The following is a 17,919-nucleotide window of genomic DNA, read 5'->3' as shown; positions in this document are numbered from 1 at the left end:
TAATACTTTATGTTACTTTCAATATCAATTAACTAGAACAAGAATGATGGACTTTGAATACAATGAAGTAGAGAAATGATGGAGTTATTTATGGAACATAATAACAACGGTTATTTTCAACTTCATAACGGCTATTTTTCAATTTTACAACGGCTAGTTTAAATCATACAAAAAAGTCAATAAAAGTCAAAATTTTAGTCAAGCCTGAAGTCGCTATTAGTAACAGCGACATTAAGGTTTGACCAGTCAACCTTTAAGTCGCTTACTAACAGCGACTTCAAGCTTAATTAAAATTTTGACCATTTCTTTTAATTTGCTGTTAGTAAAAGCGAGAATACACCAAGCCTAGCTTTGGAGTCAAGAGCGCTTATTTTGGGAATAAAGTTTGGCCAAAGCTTATTTTTTGAATAAAATTGTTAAAAAATTTTTTTTTTCAAATTTCCCAAAAATTTGCATATACTAATAGCAAAAATAAGACAAATGTTAATTATTAGAAAATTTAAAAATACTCTTAAAGCAAACTAATGAAAAAAATTAAATATTTAAAAAATAATACAAATATAGAATTACTCACAACGAACGAATGAAAAATTAACATTAATGTCAATTTTTCCTTTTAAAAAGATATTTTTTATGGGATATAAGGATATTTTATGATATTGTTGGCTGGAATACATGGACAAGTCTTTGGACTGGCGTGTCCGACACGGACACGCGAAAATCCGTGTCCAACACGCCAAATGTAGTGTCCAATATTTTAATATTTTTCCGGACATGCGGACACGGCAAGGACACGGAAGGGACACGGCAAGCAGTCAAGGACACTTTTTTTATAAAAAAAATAAAAATAAAAAAATTGATTTTGTTTAAGGTATTTTCACTCTTTATCCTAAATCCTAATATTAATCTTGTTCTAATCTTTAATCTTAGTGTTAATTTTAAATTCTTAATCTTGAAAAGTTTGTAATTTAAATTTTGAAAAGTTGAAATGTTGTTCTTGATTTTTTTGTATATCCTCTTTGAATATTTGTTAATTGTTATTTGTTAATGCTAAATTGTTAATGTGTTATTTGTTAATCTTAATTTTTAAATCTTAAATTTACCTATTTATTTGGTTTTCTTTGATTTGGTTTGTATGACTATTTTTAAATACTCATGTTGTTTATATGGTACTTATTTGCATTTTATGTGAATTTTATTTTTTTAAAATGTTTATTTACATATATCAAATGAAAGATTGTAAAATTATCTTTAATTTGATATATTTATTATATTACCATTTTCGTGTCCCCGTGTCCGCCATCTTTAAGTTGGCGTTTTCCCGTACCCGTGTCGTGTCCGTGTTCGTTTTAGCGCAACCTAAATTGTTGGGAAGCATTTTCGCATATAATATTCTGTATTCATAATATTAATATCCACTCAAATGGGCCCACCATACTATTGTTTGTGCCTTGAATCTTGACATACAATCTCAATTTATAATTGCTAGAAAAGGGAGCATGGGGAAAATGTGGGTGCACTTTCTCAAGTTATCATCACCAATGAATCCAAAAGAACATTATACAGATATTAGATGAACATAAAATATATCCTGGATTTGAAAACAAGACATCTAAATGATGGGTATTCTGTGTAGCATTACTATTTCTCAATATATCATTAGATTGGCATAATACAATCGACGACAAATGAACAGTCGGCACCAGTTTAAGACTTTGTTAAAATCTGACGACAGCTGATAGCACGTTCCTAATCCCTTCCGAGCTTCTGCGAGAAGTATTGTAGATGGCAATACAACTGTTTTTGGTTCGTTTCAAGAGTATTATTCGGAGTCCACTGACCAGGAATTCGGTTCAGGTTTTATGACGGGGAGTTCGGGAAGAGATGAACAGAAACTGGAATCAGGGTTTCTCCTCATCAGATTGATCAGGAGGGCCTGGGATTGAATCGACAAAGAACTCCTCCACTGAATCAAAATGAAAGAAAGTTTAAAATAAGCAAATTGTTTCCGTTTCAATATTAGTAATTTTAAGTTAAAGCTAAGAACAAGAGGAGACTTGCGAATAGTACCTATATCCTCGTTATCTGGTGAATCGAGCAAGATATCAGAATCAGATGGCAAAAAAGGTGAGCCAGGATAGTTTCCCAAAGGCCCAAGATCTGCGAATTTTCATCGGAACATAATGAGCATATTAGAAACCGAACATGGTAAGCGCATTTTTATGCATTAATTGAAGCAATTTACGACAAAAAACAACTTCAAAAAAGTATCGACCATCAACCAAGTATACATGACTCTCAGAACTCTCCAATAATTCATGCTTGGACATGCGGTGATTCAAGCATTGAAATATAATAGCTGCACTTGAGAGTAAAATGAATATAATCAGATAAATTGCAGATTTGACTAATGATTCAGTATCACTTTGGTCGTACACTATGTAAAACACGATTCACCCTTCAAGAGGTAGATAAAAGTATTTTGTTGTTGCATTGAATCCTTCCCCTCCAAGAAAAACAATTTTTCAATGGGCCAAAGATTTTATAGTTCTTTGGTTTTGAAATATAATGGACTATATTAAGATTGCCTATTAAATGATTTGCACTTATTAATGTAAGTTTGAGATGATATTTGTTACCATGGTACAATCCGAAACAATCACATAGTTATCACTAATAGGGTCAAGTTGCGTAAATCCGACCCCACTAAACTCCGCTTAGGTGGAAGCCATTTACTGATGTTAAGTTTAACCAAATGTTGTTGAGTTGGTGCGGCAATCTATTTTGATTCCTGTATTTGTAACGGCATGCTTATTAATGATCTTCACCAACTTGGCAAGATAGTGAAATCACAAATGCACTCACAACTCATGTGGATTGTCCCACATAAAAGGGAGGAAATCACCACTTTTTTAGGGGTCTAACTCTTCTCATTCATAGGGGCAGTCTAGACAAAGACTAACATCCAAACTGATTACCAAAATCAAAGTCTAGGTTCCAACTATTTTCATTCATGGGGCAGTCTAGAGGCTACAGACTCATTTTCAAATTGATTACAAATCGAAGCCCATGATTACTTAAGGTATTTACTCCAACAATATCCGATTGAAAAAGATAACCTGCATCAGTAAGAGACCTATTTGCTAGAAGCTATAATTTCTTGCGAAAGGTATAAAGTATGTAAAACAGAACAGGACAGAAAATTACCTCCCAAGTTTGATAAATCGGCTGTTAGATCAGTAAGGCTGAAATTCCAGGGAATTTGAGCCAAAGACCGAAGAGAATCTTTAGAATTTCCATTTCCTCCATCAGATGGAAGTTGTAATCCAATTGAATTTGCAACATCAGATTGAAATGCTGTATCCAATGCAGAAGCTTCTACTCCCATCCCAGGAATTTCTGAAGCACTGAACGGGAAATGCCCACTAGACGCTACTGAAGTTGGACTAATAGGCATATCTGACATGGATGACATGCCACTATTAGGCGGAATTACTGGTGCTGCTTCGGCAGAGGTACCTTCTATCACCATACTAGGGAAACAAAACAGCATCCATGAGCACAACAGCATGATTAAGAAAGATGAAAAAAGGCATGGATCTTTGTATTGGCTAAGAAACCAAGTGAAAATACCCCCAGTTACAGTTTCATACTCCTATTTTATATGTATGACCGTGAATTCCAAGTATATTCTTCCCTCAGTTCGTTACAAGTTTCCCATTTACTTCTGCACAAATTCTTAAGAAAATGCAAGTTGGTGGAAAATATTACAGTCGTTGTGGACACAAACAAACCACAAATAACGTTAACAGGGAATTGGACATTTGTAGTGAAATTAACCAAAATAGAAACGACACTTGTTATGAAATAGAGAGTATATGCAATAAGATCACTACATCTTAAATTCCTAACGAATTTACAACTAATTGCATTCAGGTAAACAATGTTCTACATGAAATTGACAAGACCACCGTGCAAGAGAAAAAGGCAAAGCTACGCAATCTGAAAGAAATGGCAACAACTCACATGTGGACATAGAAAATGAACTGTGTGGAGGCTCGGTTCAAAGATAAGCGTATGCAATGATAAATCTTAAATAGACTCATTTAGCTACAAGGGGAAATAACTGTGAGCAATAAAACCTCACAAAAAGGAGGAAAATTCCACGCATTTTCGCATAATTAAATTAATAGATTCACATACTGAGACAAATGAGGCGCAAAGATAGCACATGCTCAAATAACGATAAGTGATAAGGTACAAAAGTGAAAAGTGAAAACTACTGAAGAGGCACTCACTCATTCCCAGAATTCATTCTCATGGGTTGGAAATTACTGGGTGCAGGAACTCCATTGACGACATGACAGCTGGATATTCCATGGCTCATAGAATCAAGATGAGGTTGACCAGGGGCCGTGATTGGAGGTGGTTGCAGGACGGGGTACCCCATTGGCAAACTAACTGCGGTGAAAACAATAAAAAGTTAATAACAAAATATGTAAATGATGAACATTACAAATAAACAATACTCCATCCACCTCACTTAAATGACAAACTCTGCCTTTCAATGTGTGACAATACTTGTCAACTTTCATTTACTAATATAATTGAGCAACTAAAAAGATCATTATTGGTTGAAACGAAAAAAGATATTGAGAAACAATGTAATAAATGAGCTTCACTTATTTACTTAGCCGTACAATAACACTCCCTCATATTCACTTTATACATCCCATTTGAGATATTGCACTATTAACGAATCATTCTTAGTTTCTACTTATTCTTAATCTATAGGCTAAAACGTAGCCAAATGGGATCATGTTTGATTTGTCTCAAAATAAATTTTATAAATATAAAATTTTAATAATTTTTAGTTATGCTTAATTATAGATATTAAGGATTGCATTAGTGCATTAACAAGCATGCAACAGCAAATGGGACATACAAAGTGAATAAGAGGGAGTATAAATAAAAATGAAGGGATACTAAAATACCATTGTGAAAGAGAGCAAAAAAAATTTCCACAAACAACTATCCCAGTGTACGAGTCACTTTGCCACTACAGTAATTAATGCTAAAGGGAAAACCATTACTCTCTACACCTGTACAAACATCTATAATGGGTAGTTACGAAACTGTTAAGATATTATCTAGACTGAAGAAAAACCAACGGTGTTTAAAATCTGCTATAAAGTTCTTCATTTTTCTTCTCAAAAAAATGATCCAGGATGATAGATAAACATCACAAAGGATTTAAGACAATAGTTTCATTTCATCGCACAGTGCATTGTTGTCCTTAATATGAGTGTAAAAGGAAGACGTAAATCTGAAAGTGAATGTAACAGTAATAAATTCCCAAGAAATCTTTTTATGATACAGAAAGCACGTAGCACTTCAGATCCCCTATCCCAGTTTCAATGTAGATATCTTACCAGGCATAGGATGTATTCCATTTTGGATAGGAGCCAAAGGAACTTTTGGAGGTACAGAATATTTCATCAATTGATATTGGTGCTCAAGAAGATGATTGAATAAAACAATCTGCTTCTTCAATTTAAGCCTTATGTAATAAGCCCGGAAAAACTCAGCATTTTCTTCCTCCAATTTCTGCCATACTGCTCAAATAAATAAAACAATGTAATCAGAATTACAACATAGAAGAAACCTGTATTCAGTTTCCAACTAAATTATTTGTAATATTCTGAGATAAAGCTAAGTCATAGCTACCATGATAGGAGCAAAATCAAGGCATGGAAAGAAGAGAGACGATGAAGCTAAAATGGAATGTGATTTTTTCTTTTTTGTACAAAATGGATAACGTTGCTAGTTGGCCGACGATCTCTACATTTATACGTTGGGATTAAGGCTTTGGCATTATTAACTCCGCTGTTATTTTGAATAAAAATGGGACCCAGCATAAATCTGTTATTCTCACTCAGCACATGTTGCACAAGATTCTCAACAGAAAGTATCTAGTAACTTTGAAGTCAAAATAGAGCATCTAGTAACTTGCACAAGAATTTGCTTGAATAAGCACGTCAAGAAATGGTAAATGCTGGATTGCTAATAAATCCTACCTAAAGTAGTAAATCCAGGATCAATCCGTGCACGACTTAAGAGGGTCTTAACCACCTCATCTTTGTTCATATACAGTTGTAAGCAACGTTCAATCAAATTCTGGACCTGCAACAAATACATGCTTTCTGTTGAAAATGGATCATCTTCCAAATATAAAGGACATTCTAGGCGGACAAAAACAGTTTTCTCACAAGTTCGATATCTTCTCGAGAAACTTTTCGTCCATCATTACTTGAAACAGCAGCTGAAGCTGAGTCAGCAACTGGCGCTTCTGTATTGTTGTTGTGTTGGTCACTTTGGGACTCATGCGAAACTTGGTTTGTAGACTGTATTTCAGGAGCATTTTGAGAGTCCTGTGTATATTTATAATCATTAAGAATTAAGATAATATGATTTTAGTGAAACAACAAAACTAGTGATAAACTGGTAATATTCATCATTAATGTCTACAAATAGGAGAAAAGTTTTCCAAATGTATAACATACAAGAAAAGCAAGGCACAAACTTAAACTTCCAACCTATCGAAGCACGTATATTCATGTGGATATATCTTTAAAGAATTTAATTGCCAAAACAAAAGCATAGTCGAGCATTGAGATAATATATACAAATGTAGAAATAAAATCACATCATATCATTCCCGTAAAGGTCTTCTGAAAATCTTACGCCATTGTGGCAAAGAATTCACAAAAAGCAAAGACATGGGATTATCACAACCATAACAATAATGTTAAAGCCATGATCCCAAAAGATTGGAGTAAGAGTAGTAGGGGTGAAGCTAGAATTTTCAATTAGGGGGTGGGGGCATATAGTCAATATACTAGCAAATTATTTACTATATAAAAACTCGTTAAACTATAAAAATTTTAAAATCATGTTGGCCGAAATGAATTTGAATCATAGAAAAAATTATATTCAACAAGTGGAGTTGAAGCTTTCCTATAATTATCTCTTTTGAAGAAAACACAAGTGTTTTTGACTCAATATTTTCGTCTAACAAGACTTAAAGAACACTATTACAATTACGATGGCAAAAATATAAACATACAACTAAAAAGGATGAATCTAAAATTATTAAAGATAAATTAAAGATAAAGAGTAATGACATTATAATATAAATTTATTAGTTTATAAAGAATTATAGTCTAAATTAGAATTTGATCCCTTAACCTTAGGTTATAAATGTGTTACTCAACCATTGAACTATAGTAATTTTTGTTATATTTTTGCACTCTTTAAAGCATGTATCATATATTAGTAGGACATGGGATTATGAAGCAAATAATGGCCTTCATTCACACAAAAACACAACATGCCGAAAAAGCCCAGGTAAAGTACATCAATGAATAGATACAGAAAATTTGGGTCAATCATATTATCCGCCGACCAGGGGCGTACACAGCCAATACTAGTTAAATGCGCCACACAGAGTCAAAAACTCGTTCATATATGTTCACAAACCAAACCCATGTCAACCTCATTCACTGAAAGGAAAGATTAACTCATAATGAAGCAAGGTTACTAACCGGTGAGGTCTTCATTTCTCTAGAAACAGGTCCTCATATTGCAATGTTGTCCAATATCCAGAAGCAGCAATATCAGAAAGGCACAGCTGAAATACAAAAGATGGTTATAAAATAACATCAGCAGTATATCAAATTTTCTTCCACAGGAGTCAGCACGATAATAGTTTGTAATATGTGAATCACATTGAAGGGCATATAACATTTCACATAATATATTGGATATGAACAAAAATCAGCATATCAGTGTTTTTCGGTGATACTTTCCACCAGACCATGATCAGCATTAAAAAAAACTATATGACACTCCAGAATGAACTACTCCCATTTAAAAAACAATAAGCATGTTCAACTTTTTTAGCCAAGCCTTGTCAACTTTGACCTTTACATTGCATTAGATATTTATGCCCTAAATAAAACTTAACATCATAATCTCAATAAATGGTAATGAAACAAAGGTCAAAGTTGCTGAAATTTAACCGCGAAATTTAAAGAAGGAAATTTTTTTTAAATAATCGTATACTCGTCTAGCAATTTAACAACACATCATTACATAACCCTAGTAAAGAAAAATCTCAATCTCGGAACAAGTACTACAAACCAAACATAGAAACAAAAAAAAGAGTTGCAAATCTTGTGCAATGTTGCAAATTAAGTAACAACAAAAGTTCCCTTAAATCATCAAAAATTCATGAGTATAATGAGCAGTGGTCATTTAGTTTAATACAGGAAACATGTTTGGAAAGCTTGCAACTCCAATGTATAAATTTATTCCAAGTAGCACTAAAAACAGTTAAACCAATCCACAGATTTCCATAACCTACAAACTTCTCCTTCCTATGCATTTTCAAATCAATCAAACAAGCATTTAGTTAAGGCAAATACTATCTGCAATCGTTGAAGTTGCATATATACAAGAAAACTAATAGTAAAAACATTGAGCATTAACTAAGCATTTGTATTTTGTAAAATTCATTGCGATATCATTTTTTTTGCTCATTTTAGACCGAAACAAAGATTTATAACTCGTTGCTTTTGGATTATAACGGACTATATTTTATTCGCGCAATAAACATAAAACCCTTTTGTGTGATTATTATATGAAGTATGTGTGAAGTTGCCAATATGCTTGCAAATAGCAATCAAAGTAAATAACAGTAATGTGTGCTTATTATGTGCAGTGATTTCTATATCAACAAAACCCTTTATTTAACTAAAGCATTTACCCGAATATCATCTATATAGTAACAACACCATTATTTAACAACTTGCCATCAAAACTAACCCTACTGACACATTAACTTTAACAATGCACACAATTTCAATATCTCATTTTGACCCAATAAGAAAATCGTAGTAGATTATAAACCCACAACCAAAATAACTCAAACGTGCAAACTTAACAGTCTACTACACAAAATCCCACAACCCAATGAAGAACTCAACATCTCAATGAGTTGAAAGCAAGATCTACAGTAAATTACCTTAACTTGGGTTTAATTCCTGCAACCAAAGATAGGCAACAATAAAATCAGACAAAAATTAGGATTCTTCTAAGGAAAAAAGCTCAGAAATTTCGACAAATTTATAACTAAAGATTCAATTTTTAAATCTAATATAGTACAAAAAAAAACAATCATTGATAGGTGGGTTTTCCGAAAAAAATTAGTACAATCTCAAAATTCAGGATAAAACAGGAAAACAAAGATGGGAATTTTGAAAAGTTAATTAATAGTAATAATAATAATGGAAAAATACTGGGAAAAATTGAAGGTGCAAATAAAAATAATTAATGAAAAAAATTAGAAAAATTAGGTAGATTTTAAAATTAGGGAAATTCTGGAAGAGGCATTGACGCTGGAAAATGGAAATTAGAGAGGTAAGGACTAAGGGTAGAGAGAGGAAGAGTGAGAATGATAGTGAGAGCAGTGAAATGCAGAAAACACACGCCAGAAAATATTAAAATTTAAAAATATCTTTTCTACCGAACGCCAATTTTCTGCTTCCTACTCCATTTATATAGGAGTACGTTGTACAAGACTATGGCCTTGTTTAGACTCTAGAAGTGTTAGCTGATCTCGATAAATAATTCCTAATTAATAATCATAATTTGTAAATCATCATAAAAAGATAAAATTTATAATAATAAAATAAGCAAAATTAAAAAAAGGTAAACTAAAATCACAAAAGTCTCACTCTGTCAAATCATACCATATAAGATTAATTTGTTAACTTCACAAATCACCATTATTTACCAAGACTTCCTCGTTCGCGGTTGGCCGTTAATTGATGGCTAATTTTTAAGGAGCGAAAAATATTAAGAGTATTGTGTTTGTTGGCTTAAGTTAGTCAGATAAATAAAATATTTGGTAAAATTAGAAATTATATATTGTTAATTTAAAAGGAAAAATATAAGCCAACAAGCTAAAAATCAATAAAAAAATTATTTAGCGTTGCATTTTAATTTTAGTGTATAAGCTAAGCTTTAATTGTGATTTAAACAATTTGTCCCTCGGTCCCTTTGATTTTTTTATACAACACACAAAAAGCCCTCACTTTAGTTTTTGCAATTGATTTTCGCAATATAGCAAAAGCAATTATACAGATTAGTTATTTTTTTTATTTCTTGACCAACTAACAAGCCTATCAAAAAGTTAACCCAATAATTATTGAAAATTTGAAATGTATAAGAAAATTTATCAAAAAAATGAACAAAATAGTATAAGTTTCAACTTTATTCTAAAAGTAAGCGTGAAATTCTCAAACCTGAGGTTTGGGGCTGTTCGCAGTTAGTTAGTAACTGCGAACAGGTAAAAAAAGACAAAAATAGTTGTTCGCAATTAATAACTACGAACAGCTATTTGACCTATTTTGTGGAGCATGTTGTTCGCAGTTACTAAAAGCAAACAAGTCAAAACACTAACTGCCAACAATTATTTTTGTCTTTTTTAAACTGCGAACAGCCCCAAACTTTAGGTTTAGGAATTCCACGCTTACTTTTGAAATAAAGTTGAAATTTATACTATTTTGTTCATTTTTTTCATAAATTGTCTTATAAATTTCAAATTTTCATAATTATTTACACACTTTTTTAGTTGAAACTTGAATTTAGTTCATGTTTAATTGCTTATCAATTTCAAATAGAGGTCATACGCATTTTTAAGATTTTAGTTTCTTTCATAATTTCAAATCGTAGTTATCTTAATAGAGGTCATTATCTTTTTCATTGTTTTATATTCAATATATCAATTTAGCGATAAACATACATAAACAGGTGAATGTTTTATATAAACAATGACTTATATTTTACTCAATTGAATTAATAAAGTATTTTCAAGTCGAGAATCTTTTTTGCCTAATTCTTTTTTGATATTGCTATCTTTCTATTTTTTGAATTCTGATTAAAATATTTATGAGCAAAAGTACTGAATATAATAATAATGATATTTCAACTCTGTTATAGTAATCTATTATGAGTCTCCATACACCAAAAGTAATAATTAATTCTCAAAAAATTGTAATTAATGAGTTGGATAACAATCTCTTAAATTCTACTCTATCTACTCAACTTAGTCTTATACTAATCTTTAATGACTATACACCAAAAATTATAAACACCCAAAAAATCATAATTGATTGAGTTAAACACAAAAAGATCTTGAATTCTATTTACGCAATCTTAATATTAGACTATTAAAAAATCTTATGAGATAATTGTAAAAACTTGATATAAAATGTTGATGTTCTCATTTGTGTCCATACTTACCATTCTATATCTTGGATGGCACTATCAACATGTATGACCAAATCAAAATGCAAAATCCAATTAATATATCCCAATTACTATCTTATGTGTAGCCAATGTTTAAACCACAATGTGATTGTGATAAAGTTGAGCATTTAAGCCACACAAGTAGGAAGATAGTGCAAGTCTTAGTGATATGACCTAAATTTCAATATTTGATAAAGGCAAAAATGAAATCTAGAAGATTAAAAAGTATTTTTCTTTATATTTCAAGCAAGTCACATCTTTGGGTTTTTCAAATGAATGGAAGTTCTTTAATGAAAATTTGACAATACACCATTAATTTTAAAAGTATGTAAAAAGGTAATTTATACTAATTATTATTATTTATCACTTATTATCTAACCAAATATAAAATATATTAATAATGAATTTTTAGGTAAATTTTGACGGATGTTCTATCTATTTTCCATGGTGATGAAAAATCCATTCGCAATTAAATGTTTTGTTTTATAATTTCTTATTACTATTTAATACTCCTTTCGTTCTTTTTTGTTTGTCCATTTTAACAGAGAGAAATTTAAATTAGATTTTTGACGTATATATTGAAAATAAAATATATTTATGTGAGATCTTGTTAGATTTGTCTTGGTGTAAAGTTTTTTAATATATAATTTTTATAATTTTTTATGATGCGTATTTAAAGATATTAAAGCTTAAATTTGTTAAAAAAATGTGTACAAAAGGTCAAGTGGACAAACGAAAAGAAACGAAGGGAGTACCACCTTTTAAATGACAATGAATAAAATTAACTTTGTGAAGAAATCGGAGAAAGAAGGCATGATCGTGAGCCTTATCAATTGTTTTTTTTAGTAAATATCATTATCATATTTTAATACCAATATAATCAAAATGAGTGGTTCGAGTATATCAAAGGCAAATTAATAATATGCATTAGTTTTTTTATGTCTTGTTAGTTGTTACGTAACTAAATCAAAATAAACGTATATAAATTAAAGTAAACTAAGGCAAATTAATAATATGTGTTAGTTTCTTATGTCTTGTTAGTTGCTACGTAAAAATCAAAATAACTGTATATAAATTAAAGTAAACTAATAATTTAAAAATCATGTACATGCGGGTATCTTATTAATGCTAAACTTTACACCTAAATTATATCTATATATTTTAAATGACTTGATAGTATCCCAGACGCAATTTTGCTAGGCATATTTTAAGTCCGAAACATATATTGAATGAAGTTTAAACTAAGTTTAAATGACTTGAGATAATTGTATTTGGATAAGATTATATTTGAATTTGAATTAAATAAATATATGTTCAAGACGTTTAAATACTTGAATTATATTTGTATTTTAAATTTGAGTTTTAAAATAAACGTGTGCTCAAGAGATTTATATATTTGAATACATTACACGTTGGATATGTTATTACATGGTTTATATTTGAATATTTAAAATTAAATAAGTTGTTTTGAAAATTAAGCTATATTAATTATAGGCTTTACTATAAATAAGATGACAATTTAAATTGATACTAAAAATAGAAAAAGACAATTTAAACTGATGTTAAAAATAGGAATTAAATTTGAATAAAGATTTATACGTTATATCATCTGGTTTTGCTGAAATTTCAATATCTTGTATGAGTTCTAACGTGGCAACACAACAACAGTTATTAATAACAAAATACAGCACACAATGACGTAATTAAATGAGTTGTCAGTGCAACGTCAATTTGAGTTTAAATTCAAGTTCAAGATCTTGAAGACGGGCGCAGATTAACCAGATCAACGAAATTAACGGATGAAGCTTTCTTGCTCTACAAGGATATGCTGAGGCGTGACATATATAAATATAGGGCTTCATTCAAGGATTAAGATTGCAACATTTTTTTTTATAAATTTCTCTCTTTTTGAATTAATATCTAGTATTCTCTAAACGTTCAAAAAGTGTTGTAATTCTTAGTTTATCTAACTCTTACATTTTGTAATAGGATTTTAGTGTTAAAAAGAGTTAGATCTTTTATTGTTTAATACGCCTAACCTTAGAATATTTTTTAAAGTATTAAACTTGTAATCTCTATTGTGAGATTGGGATTTGTGCTTTTATTAAGGAAACTTGTAAGACGTTCTTCAAGGGGAAGAACGTGGTGAGAGAAGATAGAGATATCTTTTAAGTTGTCTTAAAGTTCATTAATAAAAAGGCGTTGAATCCTACGGGTTGGAAGAGAACCCATAGGCGGGGAGTAGGCTATTTAGAGCTGAACCTCGTTAACATATCGCTTGTTATTGTTTAAGTTCATTTTCGCACAAACGTTATAGATTTATCAATCGACCTAAAATTGTTCTAGAAAATAGTTGTGAAAGGTCATCCAAGCTCTTGAGCTAACCTTCCAGATAAAAATTTTAAACGTACATACTCTCAATTCACCCTCCCTCTAGAGAGTATTCGATCTCCTATTAACTTTCAGTTCTACATCGGAGAAAAAGAAAAAGATATAACTCTATAAATTTAAGAAATAACTCCTACTACTACTTCTAATTAATTTGAAAATGAACCTTGTTTGAATTTGTATATGACTTACCGGTGAATTTGTTAAGTATGAACCATATACAACAAATAAATAAAGCAAAAATTTTTTTTTTTAAATTTATTTAGTCTCTTACTCGTATATAGAGATTACCCTACTATTAGTAAACACTTAAAAAGTTATAATCAATATCAAGACTCTTAACTTTCAACATCTTTTCTTAAACCAAATTATCCATCTTAGTAATTTGTTAGCCACCATGTTATTTTCTCTCATAAAATGTTATAGGTAATAATTAATGGTAGTAAGTATTAACCAAGCGAAAGCGATGAAAAACGATGTAGGTATGTTAAGAGTTGTGGTGCAATCGACAACAATTACTAAACTAAATATACAAAAAAAATTTACGTGGTTCATCACTTAGGGCAAATGTTTGATTCATGTGTGAATAGGAGCTTTAAGCTCACAAATACAAAAATATTACAATAATAGAGATTCGAATAACGTACGGAGAGATAATACAAAAGTTCATTATAATGTAATTACAATATATAGATAAAAAGAAATTATAGAGGTAAAATACATTATATTAATTTAGGTGGTCATAGTGTTGTATTAGAAACGAATTAACTATGATATTTATTTAATAGTTTGTTGATTTTCGTTTGGGTTCTTAGTTATTCTTTTCGTTCATAATTATATTGGTATTCGTTTATTTTTGTTGCTTTTAAGTGGTTTTTTAACTTATTCTTTTGTACATATTCACTATGTTAATTGTTATTTATTGGGTGTTGGTATTGGTGAAAACTCTTAACCTCTAACTGCTAGTCTTCCACAGTAAACCCCCATCCCTTTTTTGCTTTGGTTGTTTTTAGTTTTGCGTAGGCACCCTAACGACAAGGTAAAGGCTGACACCAGTTCATCGACGTATCGGACAAGCGGACTACCAACAACGAGTTTCAAATCAGCAATCCAACGAAGAGAACATCAACAACTCTGACGTCACGTCACCAGGGTAGCCACCAACTAAGAGCATTGTCTTCTTCCCTTTCTATTCCTTTTTTTTATCTGTTATCTGTATTTATTTTTTGCGTTGGCTCTAGCGCCCCACCTTTTGTGTGATAGGTTTGGTTGCCCTTTAGTTGGTGTTCCCTTTAGAGGTCTTTGTGAACCTGTCTACCTTAGGCCTTAGTTACAAAATATAGAGTTAGAAAGCAATTATGGTCACATGAGGTCCGGTCCACGGAGGAGGGGTGTTGGGGGGGGGGGGGGGGGGGGGGGGGGGGCAACGTAAGCACGATCTAGAGTTGAGAGTGGGGACTTGGAACATTAGTACCCTAGAAGTCAAGTCGTTGGAGTTGGCTAATGAGCTTTTTAAATACAAGATTCATGTGGCGTGTGTTCAAGAGACTAGGTAGAAGGGGCAAAAAGCAAGAGGTATAAAGGGATATAAGTTGTGGTATGCAGGTTTAGACGGCAGACGTAGTGGGGTTGGCATCCTAGTGTCTCATGATATAATAAAGCAATTGGTTGAAGTAAGGAGGTGTAACGACAAAATTATGCTAGTCAGGATAGTAGAGGGGGTAGAGATCATATCGATCGTTAGTGCTTATGGGCCACAAGTCGGGTTGGATGAGCAGATGAAGCGCGAGTTTTGGGATAACTTAGGAGACCTGATGAGACCAATACCGGAAGATGAGAAAGTTTTCTCAGGAGGAGACTTTAATGGATATATAGGTAGAGAAGCAGAAAATTATAACTCGGTGTATGGAGGGTTTGGCTTGAGGGCAAGAAACGAGAGTAGGGAGGATTTGCTTGAGTTTGCACTAGTTAAAAATTTGGTCATTGCAAACTCTATCTTTAGGAAGAAAGACAAGCATTTGACTAAATATAAGAGTGGTGGGCATGCGACCCAAGTTGACTATTGATTAGTACGCAAGAGGGATCGGGCCTCGTGCTTGGATTGTAAGATGGTGTTGGGTACAGAGACGCCCACCCAACACAGGTTATTAGTTCTGGTGTTTAGGATGAGGAAGAAAATTATAGAGAAGAAGACCGAGGGCAAAAGAACGATCATGTGCGGGAGACTTCAGGGGGACGTGGCCATAACCTTGTCAAGCAAGATAAGTTCGTTAGGCTTTCCAAGTCAGTATGAGGATGCGAATGATATGTGGGTGAATATGGCAGAAACCATTCGTAAAGTGGCAAGAGAGATCTTAGGGGTGTCGACAGGGAAACCATAAGTGTTTAAAAAGTCGAGGTGGTGGAACGATGAGATGCAGAATAAGATAAAGGATAAAAACAAAAGATTTAAGGAGCTTATGACATGCACGGAAGAGGAGGAAGGGATACAAAAGAAAGAGAGCTACAAAGAAGCAAAACGGGCGGCAAAGAAAGTTGTAGCAGAGGCAAAAACCGTGCTTATGGGGATTTTTATCATTAGCTTGATACCAAAGAGGGGGAGAAACGTATTTTTAAGTTGGCAAGGAATAGGTCCAGACATAAGCAAGACTTAGAGACAGTGAAATACATCAAAGATGAGGGAGGACGAGTTCTCTTCAGATATGAGGACATCAAAACAAGATCCCGTTAGTTTTTCTCTCAACTGCTCAATGAGGCTAGGGGGCAAAGGAGGAGGATAGACAAACTTAAGTCGTCCAAAGACTACAAGATTATGGGTCAACGAGTGATATTACCACAGAAGAAGTAGGAGAAACTCTCAAAAAGATGGGGAGAACAAAGGCAGTTGGGCTGTAACACCCCTGAATTTCAGACCCTTCAAGGGTGTCAAGTTCACTCTAAGTAATTTTGCTAGTTTCCAATCAGAATTTTACTAAGTTTATGAACTTGGTGTTAAATTTGTATGATTTTTTCATTGAATCTTGTTGTGGGTAGAAAGTTGATTGATGACTTGAATGTATATGAATTGGGTTTTCGAAATATGGATGAAAAGTGTTAAACTTTGTATGATGGTTATTAAATCTTGCTGTGAGTGATAATTAGATTTGTGATTTGAATGCATTCATGAATTATGTTTTAGAAATATAAATAAATAGTGTTGAGCTTTGTATTATTTTCATAGAATCTTTTTGTGGGTAAGAGTATGTTTGATGAATTGAAAATATTTTTTATTTAGAGTTTGAAGTATGAATGAAAATAATGGTAGTATACTATTTTGATGGTGTCTTAGTAATGAGTAACCTTATTTGTGTTGAGTATGGGAGTTTTGTTAGGCATGGTAGTCTTAATTGGCCTTGTTGAAGTAAAAGAAATTATTAATGTTGATTACAAGTGCCCTCATTAGATTATCGAAGTATAATTAAATGATATTAGTAAGGCTATGAACATAGTGTCAACTTTGAGAATTATTAAAGCTACTTGTTATGATGCTTAATTTTTAGTTCTTTCTAACCTTAGAGAATATAATGAATGATGCTGTGATGTGATAACTTTAAGACTCGTCGTTGTCGTCATATTAGCTCTACATCAACATTAAGTGTGAATCGTCGCCTTATATTAAGATGATGTGAACCGTTATAACTCAAAGTTAGTTGGCGTAGTGAAACAGTCGACATGATCCTTTTATTCTTTGCCGATGGAAAAACTTGTGTTATTGTTAAATTGACGATTATGCTTGATGTTGAATGAGATGCGTACGTGCTAGAAGTAATTGAAAACTTGTCGTGAATGGATGATAGTGGTTACTTGGTTTCTTGCTGGTATACCAAAGTAGTTAAGAGAACTTATAAGTTCTATTCCCAACTTGTATAGGTTCTTAGTTGGGTGATTTTCGTAACTTGTGGTCGTGCAGTGACGCTTGCAGGTAAGTACACGCAGTAACTGATTCTTGCATGCATCTTCAATATATTTTCCTTGCGTGATAATATTATACGAGCTAGGTTGAATATGATTTGCTATTTAAATACTGCTAAGTTTGTGTTACAAGTGGAAATCAGTTGTAAAGATGGTAGAGATTGAGTTCTGATATCGCGAGAGTAAAATGTTGGATTATATGAGATG

General features: G+C 32.2%; 1 protein-coding gene across 1 annotated transcript; it reads right to left on the bottom strand.

The window, feature by feature from the left end:
- Window positions 1–1,500: 1,500 nt before the first annotated feature.
- Window positions 1,501–9,588, bottom strand: LOC130809609 (uncharacterized). The gene is made up of 9 exons (XM_057675342.1): window positions 9,086–9,588; window positions 7,605–7,690; window positions 6,270–6,431; window positions 6,078–6,183; window positions 5,433–5,615; window positions 4,299–4,461; window positions 3,208–3,533; window positions 2,071–2,160; window positions 1,501–1,966 (listed from the first exon to the last, which is right to left on the bottom strand). The coding sequence occupies exons 2-9, from the start codon at window positions 7,617–7,619 to the stop codon at window positions 1,902–1,904; spliced, it is 1,110 nt and encodes a 369-aa protein (XP_057531325.1). The 5' UTR covers window positions 7,620–7,690; window positions 9,086–9,588; the 3' UTR covers window positions 1,501–1,901.
- Between the last annotated feature and the right edge of the window lie 8,331 nt (window positions 9,589–17,919).

This window comes from Amaranthus tricolor, chromosome 4 (assembly GCF_026212465.1).
Source record: "Amaranthus tricolor cultivar Red isolate AtriRed21 chromosome 4, ASM2621246v1, whole genome shotgun sequence".
Lineage (NCBI taxonomy): Eukaryota > Viridiplantae > Streptophyta > Magnoliopsida > Caryophyllales > Amaranthaceae > Amaranthus > Amaranthus tricolor.
This window is presented reverse-complemented; position numbering and strand designations above follow the sequence as displayed.